This window comes from Lycium ferocissimum, chromosome 3 (assembly GCF_029784015.1).
Source record: "Lycium ferocissimum isolate CSIRO_LF1 chromosome 3, AGI_CSIRO_Lferr_CH_V1, whole genome shotgun sequence".
Classification (NCBI taxonomy): domain Eukaryota; kingdom Viridiplantae; phylum Streptophyta; class Magnoliopsida; order Solanales; family Solanaceae; genus Lycium; species Lycium ferocissimum.
The window spans coordinates 18389699-18402660 of record NC_081344.1 but is presented as its reverse complement, the minus strand read 5'-3'; the positions used below and the strand labels follow the sequence as shown (position 1 = coordinate 18402660).

The 12962-nt window shown below is 28.0% G+C and overlaps 1 protein-coding gene across 1 annotated transcript; it reads left to right on the top strand.

Annotated features, from left to right (window-relative positions):
* Positions 1–11213: 11213 nt before the first annotated feature.
* On the top strand, positions 11214–12758 carry LOC132048733 (UPF0481 protein At3g47200-like). The gene has a single exon (XM_059439425.1). It carries the CDS (start codon positions 11214–11216, stop codon positions 12756–12758), a length of 1545 nt encoding a protein of 514 aa, XP_059295408.1.
* Positions 12759–12962: the final 204 nt, after the last annotated feature.

Here is a 12962-nt window from a genome sequence, read left to right as displayed (position 1 = left end):
CATATTAACAAAATCAAGCAATGTTAAAAAAAAAAAGGTGAACCTCATATTAACAAAATCAAACAATATAAAAAAAAAAGGAGCGGGCCCCATACTAAACACCACCAAAAATAAAAAAAAATGACTCTCATATTAACAAAAAATAAAAAAAAAAAAAAAAGGTGGACCATACTAAACACCACCAAGCAATAAAAAAAATTAAAAAAAAAAGTGGAACCCCATATTAACAAAATCAAACGAAGAATAAAAAAAAAAAATTTAACCCTATATTAAAAAAACAAATAATGTCAAAAAAGAAAAAGTGCAGACTTTGTATTCGTAGCAAATACTAATATAATAAAGTTTTAGATACGAAGCGCAAACTATAATATTATATTAAACGTGTTTTGAGGGTAGTATATATATATTATTTGTATAAAAATAGTAAACTAATAATGTCCAAAAAAAGCGCACCCTATAAAAAGGGTAGGCCCCATACTAAACAACACCAAGAATATAAAAAAAAAAAATAAAAAAAAGTAACCCACCATCTCTAAACTTCACGGAAAAAAAAAAGGACCTCATTCGTCCCGTAGTTTAAAAAAAAAGGGTGGGCCTGCATACTAAACAATAAACCAATATATAAAAAGTAATAAAATATTAAAAAAAACAAATAATGTCAAAAAAGAAAATGCGTACTTTGTATTCGTAGTAAAACACTAATATAATAAAATTTTAGATACGAAGTTTCGCAAAACTACAATATTATATTAATCGTGTTTTGAGTATTACGTGTATGTATATATATATATATATATACGAGCGTATGCCCGTGCGACGGATTATACAAACAGTATCTACGTATGTAGTTGTGTACAATTATAAAGATTTATGTATTAGGTAGTGATAGTGTGTCTATATATATATATATATATATATGTAATAAACATACCTAAATTTGCACTATCAATGTATATATATAGATGAACATTAATACATATATGTAGATGTTATTTGTTTATTAAGTGGAATTATGTGACTATGATAAAACAGTGAAAAGTAAAAGGAGTGTAAAAGTGACAGGTGGCTGAAAACATAATTAATACTTGCTATTTGAAATGACATCATCTGTTCTGATGCAATTTTTATAAGCAGGGGCAAAATAGCTAGGGAGAGTATGAATATATTTAATATTAAGCTACAGTAAAATTCTACTCTTAACTAATGGAATTATTCAATGACAAGTGCTTTGATCAATTTGCCCTTCAAATGGACTGGTATTTAATTTTGCTAGCTCAACACTTTCGATTATAACAGTATCTATGCGTATTAGTGTGTTTGGGTAGTGATAATATATATATTTTATATTGCTAATAAACATGCACAAGTTTGCACTGTTTATATATATATATATATATATATATAAAACACGATTAATATAACATTGTATTTTGTGCTCCGTATCCAAAACTTTATTATATTAGTGTTTGCTATAATTACAAAGTTGGCAAAAATTTATTAATACTTTTTAAAAGAGAAGACTTATTTAAAAGGAAGCTATTTTCCTCTCTTTGAGATAAAACAATAGCAATATTTAAGCATCAGTTGATACTTTAAATTTTAATTCGATTAATTTAAAGGTGTAAAATATTCTATTGTTAATGTATGTAGATTGAACCTGAACAATACTTATTATTTTTTATCAAATTTTGATTTGGATAATTCTAATTCAAATTATTAAATTAATTTTACATGTTTAAAACGAAACAAAGTAGAAATTTGATTTTCTATTTAAATGAAGAAATACTATTTTTTAATTTTTGGTAAATATTCTTGGTTTGGCTCATTTTACTTGTCACGTTATCTTTTGCACGATTTTTAAAGGAAACATCAATTAGAATTAGATTTGACTAATTTACCTTATTAATTATTTGATCTCCATTGAATATTATTTTTCTTTTACGACATTAATCTCTCTTCACATTTATTAGAGTAAGGAAAAAAATGAAAAAGTAATTAAATTCTATCTTATTTTAAAACATAAATATTAAACATAAGAAATAAATGACATGGCGGAATAGCAAATACAACAGTTAAATATTTAGATTAGATCTCAGGCTAATATAAGAAAATAAAGGAAATTGTATGGTTTGGCTACTTAACCTTTTGAAGAAAAGCAATTATACGGGGTCCATGTTTTTCATATAATAATTTCATTTGCTCTCACTAACGGGCTGATACGCGTGACGCGATAACGAATCCACCATTTTTGACTTAGTGGGGATACTTTGGGAATTGTATGAATATTGTTTGATTTTTTAATATGGGGTGAACATTTTTTTTTTTTAACAGTGCTTGTTTTTTTTAATATGGGGTTCACTTTTTTTTTTTTTGATATATTTAGTGTGTATATATATACTATGTTCAAAACACGATTAATATAACATTGTAGTTTGTGCTCCGTATCCAAAATTTTATTATATTAGTGTTTGCTACGCAAAGTTGACAAAAATTTATTAATACTTTTTAAAAGAGAAGACTTGTTTAAAAGGAAACTATTTTCCTCTCTTTGAGATAAAATAATAGCAATATTTAAGCATCAGTTGATACTTTGAATTTTAATTCGATTAATTTAAAGGTAAAATATTCTATTGTTAATATATGTAAATTGGACCTAAACAATACTTATTATTTTTTATCAAATTTTGATTTGGATAATTCTAATTCAAATTATTAAATTAATTTTACATGATTAAAACGAAACAAAGTAGAAATTTAATTTTCTAATTAAATGAAGAACTACTATATTTTAATTTTTGATAAATATTCTTGGTTTAGCTCATTTTACTTGTCATGTTGTCTTTTGCACGGTTTTTTAAGGAAACGTCAATTAGAATTATAATTTGACTAATTTACCTTATTAATTATTTGATCTCCATTGAATATTATTTTTTTCTTTTACGACATTAATCTCTTTTCATATTTATTAGAGTAAGAAAAAAAATGAAAAAGTAATTAAATTCTATCTTATTTTAAAATATAAATATTTTAAGTATATTTATTTTAGTAAACATAACAAATAAATGACATGGCGGAATAGCAAATACAACATTTAAATATAGATTAGATCTCGGGGCTAATATAAGAAAAGAAAGGAAATTGTATGGTTTGGCTACTTAATCTATCAAGAAAAAATAATATGGCCTATATTTTTCATTGCATAATAATTTCATTTCCCCCTAATGCCGATACGCATGTGGCAATGATCCACCATTATTGACTTAATGGGGATACTTTGGGAATTACATGAATATTGTTTGATTTTTTAATATGGGGTGCACCTTTTTTTTTTTAATTTTTTTTTTAACGTTGCTTGTTTTTTTTAATATTGCTTTTTTTTTTTTAATATCACTTGGGGTCCACTTTTTTTTTATTTTGGAGATGGTGGGGTCCACTTATGGTTTGGCTTTTAATTTTTAAGAAAAACAATAATATAGGGTCCATGTTTTTTTTTGTAAGGACAATAATTTCATTCGCTCTCCCACTAATAGGTTGAATACGCATACTCCCTCTGAATCCACCATTATTATCGACTTAGTGATACTTTGAAAATTACATGAATATTATTTGAGTTTTTAATATGGGTGCACATTTTTTTTAACACTGCTATTCTTTTTTAATATACTCACTTTTTTTTTTTTTGTGAGTTTGGAGATGGTGGGGTTCACTTTTTGTCTTGTTTTTTTTTTTTTTTTAATATTACTTGGTGTTTTGAGTATAGGGCCTACCTTATTTATTTATTTTTTAATATTTTTTTTTTTAGGGAATGATTTGACTCTACTCTGTGGTAAAACCCATGCTTCTATATAGTAGAAATATACATATTATATGCATAAAAATAGTGCAAACTAATAATGTCCCAAAAAAAAAAAAGTGCACCCTATAAAGGGTGGGCCCATACTAAACAACACCAAGCAATATAAAAAATAAAAAAAATAAAAAGAAGAAAAAAAAAAGTGGAACCCACCATCTCTAAACTCACGGGAAAAAAAGTGGACCCCATATTAACAAAATCAAGCAATATAAAAAAAAAAAAAAAAAAAAGCGAACCCCATATTAAAAAAATAAATAATGTCAAAAAAAAAAATTAGTGCTTATATTCGTATTCGTAGCAAACACTAATATAATAAAGTTTTAGATACGGAGCACAAACTATAACGTTATATTAATCGTGTTTTGAACATAGTATATTTGTACTCTATAGAAGATATATATAAAGCTCCTTTATATATATATATATATATATATATATATATATGCATAAAAATAGTGCAAACTAATAATGTCCCCCAAAAAAAAAGTGCATCCCAAATTAAAAAATCAAACAATATTCATGTAATTTTCAAAGTATCTCATTAAGTCAATAATGATGGATTCATCACACACGCGTATCAATCCATTAGTAGGCGCAAATGAAATTGCTTTTATTCAAAGGTTATGTAGTTAAACCATACAATTTTTTTTTATATTAAAAAGATCTAATCTAGATATTAAACTCGTTGTATTTGCTATTCCGCCATGTCATTTATTTGTTATGTTTACTAAAATAAATATACTTAAAATATTTATATTTTAAAATAAGATAGAATTTAATTACTATTTTATTTTTATGCTTACTCTAATAAATGTATGAAAAGAGATTAATGTCGTAAAAAACATATACCAAATGGAGATCAAATAATGAATAAGGTAAATCACCAAATTATAATTCTAATCGACATTTACTTAAAAACCATGCAAAAGACAACATGACAAGTAAAATGAGCTAAACAAGAATATTTACTAAAAATTAAAAAAAGTATTTCTTCATTTAAATAGAAAATCAATTTCTATTTTGTTTCGTTTTAAACATATAAAATTAATTTAATAATTTGAATTAGAATTATCCAAATCAAAATTTGATAAAAAAATAATAAGTATTTTACACCTTTAAATTAATCGAATTAAAATTGAAAAGTATCAACTCGCTTAAATATTGCTATTATTTTATCTCAAATAAAGAAAAATAGTTTCCTTTTAAACAAGTTCTTCTTTTAAAAATATTAATAAATTTGCCGATTTTGTATTCGTAGCAAATACTAATATAATAAAGTTTTAGATACGGAGCATAAATTATAATGTTATATTAATCGTGTTTTGAACATAGTGTGTGTATATATATATATATATATATAAACAGTATTCAAACACAACTACATACACATAGATGCACTATAATCTAAAGTGTGCACGGGCATAGACCGTCTAGTAGAAATTATAAGTCCCTCCGTCGTAAAATAAGTGTCGTTTTAGCTTCTTTTTTTGTGCTCGTTAAGAAAAATAATACGTACAAAGTATATTTACTAAGTTTCCTTTTTTATTATTTTTTTTAAAGAAATAGTAAACGAAAATAATTCTACTATAAGGGTATAGATGGAAATAATGTTATCTCTGTCTCAATTTATGTGATACCGTTTGACTTGAGAAAAAATTTAACATTTGAAATTTGTGGTCTAAACAAACCTTACACATTTGTTGGTTATAAATAATTTATTAAGGATAAAAGAAAGTTTTTAAAATTAAATTATTTCTAATTATAGAATAGTACCTCTTGGGATAGATTAAAAAGTAAATGTGCCACATAAATTGGGATAGAGAGAATAATATTTTTGTTATGAAATAATAAAGTTACAAGAAGAATATTGCAGAGAAAAGAGATAATAGAGGTGATACCTTTATTTCTCTTGTTAGGGATGATCTTTACAATGAATGAGAATCTCATAAAAAGGGAAACCGATGCAAGATTTCTTCCATTGTTATCCAGTTCATATTGTTGGCGGTTGCTAGGAAAAAGTGGGAGAGAGAGCGCAGAGTGAAATTTTAGATTTTAGTAGTCTTTATTTTGGCCTAAGAGTTATTTCGGGTCATTTATTGAAAAAAATTGGACCTTTACTTTTTATTAGAGATAACTGCTCATAATTTTTCAACTTTATCCTTTCTAACAGGGACGAGTTAGTCCACATGGGCAATTAGCAGCCCAGTTCCAGTATCCAATAGTCTAAAGGCTAAACTCTAGACATTTCATTGGTAAAATATTCCAACTTATTACTCTTTTTCTTTTCTAAGTAAGGCCTCGTGCTTAGTCTAAACATATAAAGTTAATTGTAACGACATGTGCATATTACACTGCACTAACTATTTTGATTGAGACAATCATGTGATGTCACAAATAGCCAAAGAAAAGTTACTTTACTGGCGTGGGCGGAGCTAGGATACCTCAAGGGGTTCGAATGAACCCTTTCGTCGAAAAATTACATTATATATACAAGGTTAAAATTATTATATATATATATATATATATATATATATTGGCTTCTTTGTATTTTTACTTCTTAATATTTTGAATTCCCTTAATAAAAATCCTGTCTCCGCTACTAGTGAATTATTGGTATGCATGATCTTTTTCAGCTATATGTATACCTGCATTTTATCTCAATCTTGATGTATTATCTTACATGCTAAATTTCCTTAGAGATGCTGACATTTGATGTATGACCTTGAATAAGAGAGGATGCAGAATTTTTTTTGAAGTTCTATTGTTCTTGCAACCACAACTGTTATTAACTGGAACATTGAGTCTATCAATGTGAAGTACTATGATTATTTAGATGCAATCATATGAAATTGGTCTACATTGAATTAGTTTATGCAACTATCTAATTTTCCTTCATTTAAATATATCCAATTGGTTAATACAGTGGTTATATAATTTTTGAAGGACATAAATATCCATCAATATTATTAGAACATGTTGATTACATCAACGGGAAATCTAAAAATTCTCAAGACACGGTTTCAGAGTGCACATATGTTACCAGTTCATGAACATATTAAGAACATCGGAATGTAATTCCTAATATATGATCTTTGAAATTGAATGAGTGACCTAAAACATGAGTTCTTAGCACATGATCTCCAAGGTTGAAATAAATAATGTAAAACTAGATATCTAGGACAACCTATTGAGATTATATAAGGATAAGAAGAAAACTAAATCACACTATATAGAAAATCATATAATTGGGGGACAAGGTGTCTCCCATACATTAATAACATCTTCCTCGTGAAGAGTGAAAAGTCGATCACCACCAATTGATATATCACAAATTCTATCAGCGCGACTCTGCTGAAGCTTCGATGTCATGTTCCAATCAGAACAAGAATAAACTGAAATTATATCGTGCCTTGATGAGAACAATTGCCCTCCGTGAAATGCCAATTTGGGATAAAAAAACCATGCAAAAGAAAACATGACAAGTAAAATGAGCTAAACGGAGAATATTTACTAAAAATTAAAAGATAGTATTTCTTCATGTAAATAGAAAATCAATTTCTATTTTGTTTCATTTTAAACATGTAAAATTAATTTAATAATTAGAATTAGAATTATCCAAATCAAAATTTGATAAAAAATAATAAGTATTTTACACCTTTAAATTAATCGAATTAAAATTGAAAGTATCAATCAAAAAGCTTAAATATTGCTATTATTTTATCTCAAAGAAAGGAAAATAGTTTCCTTTTAAACAAGTCTTCTCTTTTAAAAAATATTAATAAATTTGCCGATTTTGTATTCGTAGCAATCACTAATATAATAAAGTTTTAGATACGGAGTACAAACTACAATATTATATTAATCGTGTTTTGAACATAGTGTGTATATATATATATAATCACTATTCAAAGACAACTACATACACATAGATGCACTATAATCTAAAGTGCGCACAGGCATTTCGATGCTATTAGGTGCAAATATGTAATATATTCGTATGTTACCTGATATTTCTTTATAAACTATGTTCTTAGTGTACGTTCCACTTCATTATTTTGGCAACCGACTTTAGCGATTCATTTCATTTATCCACAGGTTTTATCCACTGATCTTATCAACTTCAGCAAATTTAAGGCGTCAAAGTTATCAGATAGCTCCAAACAAAGGCTCAAACTTATGTTGAGGCATGACATGTAAGAGAACTAAAAGTTAATCTCTGACACTTCTATGTAATCACATCAGTTTCATTTGTAAACTGTGTGCTTGTGATAATAAGATTTACCAAAAAAAAAAAAAACAGTGTGGCTAAAGCTCATTGCCTCTATTGTGGATGCACATTAAGACTTTATAAAATTTCTGTGCATTTATCCGGTGAAAATGGCTATTGTGGTGCTGTCAGTAGAAATAATTTTCGCACCCTCAAATCATTTTTACTTATTGTAGCAGGTATATTTTATTTTTTAGATTTTAAACCCACATTTAGAAGGCTTGAGATTTTTTTTTGGTGACCTGATAATGTATAATTTTTTTTACACTGACAATGTTTAAAAACTAAACTCATCCAAAATTATATAAGCAAAAATATAGATTTTTGAATATTTTTTTTGAACAGGACATTTAATGAATATCTTCACAGCGTCAAGCATTTCAATAAAATATTAGCTTAAAAAACATATTATGAATTCTTATAAAAAGTAACAAAGGAAAATGAACTTACTGGTAAATTCGCAGCTTTCCTCTACTGTTTCTTCTAATGGTGAGGATTATACATATTCTGATTTTTAGTCTATTTATATAAGCTGATCATTGAGCTGAGTTTAATGGATTAGTTTATTTAATGGGATGTAATTTTACTTTTAGGTAAGGGCTATTTTTGTTATTTATTTTTAAAGGGTATTTTAAGTAAACTAACTTTTGAATTGGGGTGTTTCCACTTTTAGTATAATACGATCCATGTCTAATGTTTCTTATTAGCACTCGATGGCGTATGCCTGTGCTGTGCACGGGCCCAACACTTTGGATTATAGTGTATCTATGTGTATGTAGTTGTGTTTGGGTAGTGATAATATATATATATATATATATATATATATATATATATATATATATATATATATATATATATTATATATATTATAATAAACATACATAAGTTTGCACCGTTTTTATGCATATAACACACACACACACACACATATATACATATTATATATATGGATATATATAATATGTATATATGTGTGTGTGTGTATACACTATGTTCAAAACACGATTAATACATACACTATGTTCAAAACACGATTAATATAATATTGTAGTTTGTGCTCCGTATTCAAAACTTCATTATATTAGTGTTTGCTACGAATACAAAGCTTGCAAAAATTTATTAATACTTTTTAAAAGAGAAGACTTGTTTAAAAGGAAATTATTTTCCTCTATTTGAGACAAAATAATAGCAATATTTAAGCATCAGTTGATACTTTGAATTTTAATTCGATTAATTTAAAGGTGTAAAATATTCTATTGTTAATGTATGTAGATTGGACCTAAATAATACTTATTATTATTTTTTTTTTATCAAATTTTGATTTGGACAATTCTAATTCAAATTATTAAATTAATTTTATATGTTTAAAACGAAACAAAGTACAATTTTGATTTTCTATTTAAACGAAGAACTACTATTTTTTAATTTTTGGTGAATATTCTTGGTTTAGTTCATTTTACTTGTCATGTTGTCTTTTACACGTTTTTCTAAGAAAACGTCAATTAGAATTATAATTTGACTAATTTACCTTATTTATTATTTGATCTCCATTTAATATTATTTTTTCTTTTGCGACATTAATCTCTTTTCACATTTATTGGGGTGAGAATAAAAATGAAAAAGTAATTAAATTCTATCTTATTTTAAATTATAAATATTTTAAATATATTTATTTTAGTAAACATAACAAATAAATGACATGGCGGAATAGTAAATACAACAGTTAAATATCTAAATTAGATCTCAGGGTAATATAAGAAAAGAAAGGAAATTGTATGGTTTGGTTACTTAACCTTTTGGAAAAAAAAACGATAATATGAAGTCCATATTTTTTGTTTTATAATAATTTCATTTGCTCCCACTAATGAGTTGATACACATGTGACAATGAATCCATCATTATTGATTTAATAGGGATACTTTGAGAATTACATGAATATTGTTTGATTTTTTAATATGAGGTGCACGTTTTTTTTTTTTTTGACATTATTTCCTTTTTTAATATGGGATCCACTTTTTTTTTTTTTTTTTTGATATTGCTTGATTTTTGTAATATGGGGTCCACTTTTTTTTATAAGTTTGGAGGTGGTGGTGTCCACTTTTTCATTTTATTTTATATTGCTTGATTTTTTTAGTATGGAGTCCACTTTTTTTTTTTTTTTTTTTTTTTACATGAGTTGGAGGTTGGTCGACGAAACGACCCCAACTCATGCTTCTAATATAGTATTCGTAAAATGAATGACATCTTTCCTAACTTGGAAACAAATTTACTTTATGAAATGATTTACAATCACATAAATATTCAAGACTTATTTTGAACCACAAATTTTAAAAGTCTTTATTCTTTTTTAAATATCGCGTCCAGTTAAAAGAATTTACATAAATTGAAATAGAGAGAGTATTATATTTATAATATACGAAGTAGGTGTCAGTGTCAAAGTTTTTATCACTGCGGGTAAAAGTCTGACGCATGGATGAATTTCTTTTTTTTTTTTTTTAAAAAAAAGAAATATTTCATTCGTTTTTTATAGAAAAGTTAATAGAAATGGTCATAAATGTTTGATGTACGTAAGAGTTAGCTATAGAGTATTAAATGTGCTGGGGCCTATTTTCTGTTTTTGCAATTTAATTATGTCAAATCATGGATCCCATAAGCATACAAAACTCCCCATAAAAAGCAATGCCATTGGTTGGTAGAAGTGTCCAATCATAAAAAAAGAGAGCTGGTACACGTTTGCTTTGGGAAATTTAAAAAGTTATAGCAATCTGACAATTTTACCCTTTGGACGATGACGATCCTTGCTTAACCCACTCTTCTATATAGTTATAATATAAAGTAGGTAAATAATTAATGATCTTTCTGTACGTCTATCCTATTCTATTTTACTTTTCAATGCCAAGAGACGAAACGAGTATTTGGTGTGCAAATACCTGACTTGACAATAAAGAGAGATCACCTGGCCTAAAGTAAAAGAATATATTGAAATACTAATCCAATGTTTCAGTTTAAACGAATATAAACACGTTCAAGAAATTTCAGTTACTATCAAGATTGGATTGGGATCCCTAATTTGAAGAGGTTTCCCAAAATTAGATGGATAAACAATCTGCTAAAGAAATTATGATTGCTAGAGAAGAAGGTAGCATGGACAATGAAATATTTGCTGATGAATGGAGCACCTCAATAAATTCTCAAGAAATCAGTGAAAATGAGAGACAGTGGCTAAGTTCCTTGGGTGAAAATGAGAGACAGTGGCTAAGGTCCTTGGAGAAGATTGGAGGGAACCCTGCCAATGGCTCTTCACAGAAGCCAAAAATTCAAACGGTCCCAAGATTGGATCCCGAGATTCAATCAAACGTAAGTTGTTATGCGCCCCTTGTGGTTTCTATCGGTCCAATTCACCACTGGAATTCCCAACTTCAACCAATGGAGAAGTACAAGAAGCTACTTGCACTTGAGTTTGCTGATCAAGATAGTAAAAAAGAAAGACATGAATGGGTCTCACCATTGCTTTCGACAGATGCAGTGTCCATTGACGAGCTTTACATAAGGGTCAAGAACATTGTGCCTGATGTCAGGGAGTGTTATGAGGACTTGAACAAATACTACAGCGACGAGGAGTTTACACAGATGATGTTCCTGGATGGCTGCTTCATCCTTCAATACTTTCACTGCATCGTCACTGGCAATGCTAAGGAGCTCAAAATGAAGAGCCATGATATAGCTTTCATTCGTCGTGATCTTTTCTTACTTGAAAATCAGTTACCATTTGAAGTCCTGCAAGTGTTAATGAGCTGTAAGTTCAAGAATAATGTAGGAATGGAGATGATTAAAACGTTCATCTCGAGTGCACATGAAAAGCCTCATCAAGGTCACGGATTCATTCAATGTATCAAGGATTTCTTTCCTGATTTCTTTCTTACTCAGAAAGTTATGAACTTTCTTGGAAAAATTTGTCAAGGAGAAGGGCCTTCCCCTACCAAACAAAAAAGCGTGAAAACTCCGCTTCCTTATCATCTCCTCGAGCTATTAAAAACACATCTCATAGACCCGAAGGCTTTCTCAAAAGATGGATGCTATCTAAGGGGTGAGTTGTGCTCGTATCGTTCAGCCATAGAGCTGAAGAAAGCAGGAATCCATTTGAGGCGGGGAAAGAGTCGTCGTTTTTCAGACATTTTGTTCAATTCATTTCATTTCTCATCGGTTTTAACACTTCCTCCAATAACAATAGATGATTCAACCAAGTCGGAGTTTTTGAACTTGGTTGCATATGAGGCATTTCCTGATACACCAGATGACTTTGGCGTTACATCTTATCTTTGCTTCATGGATTCACTTATTGATAATGTTGAAGATGTGAAGGAGCTGAAATCAAAAGGTATACTTGTTAACTTTCTTCGAACTGATCAAGAAGTAGCAGATCTCTTCCATGAGATAGCAAGAGATTTGGTGCCTAATCCATATGCCTTTGTTGATGTCAAAAAACAAATTGAGAATCATTACAAGGACAAAGGAAAAATATGGATTCGTGAGTTGAATTATGCTATTGCAGCAAAATTTATCATCAGTTTGCAAGTTGCTAGTATTATTCTAGCAGGCATCCAAACCTATTATGCAGCTCACCAAAAAGAGAGTTAGTAATGATAGGATTCAAAACCAAGCAGCCAGTTTTTTTTTTTCTGCAGAATATAATTAGTGTCATGTTTGTTGAATTCATTATTTCTTTTGCCTAACTGCCATGACGGCGATCAATCTTTGCATTCGTTTAATTTGCGAAGTTTGTATTTTCTTTATATTTTATTTGTGTAATTTTACTACTTTGACGCACATGAATGGTATTAT

Coding starts and splice junctions, on each gene's coding strand:
- LOC132048733 (XM_059439425.1), top strand. CDS start 11,214: ATGGATAAACAATCTGCTAAAGAAATTATGATTGCTAGAGAAGAAGGT.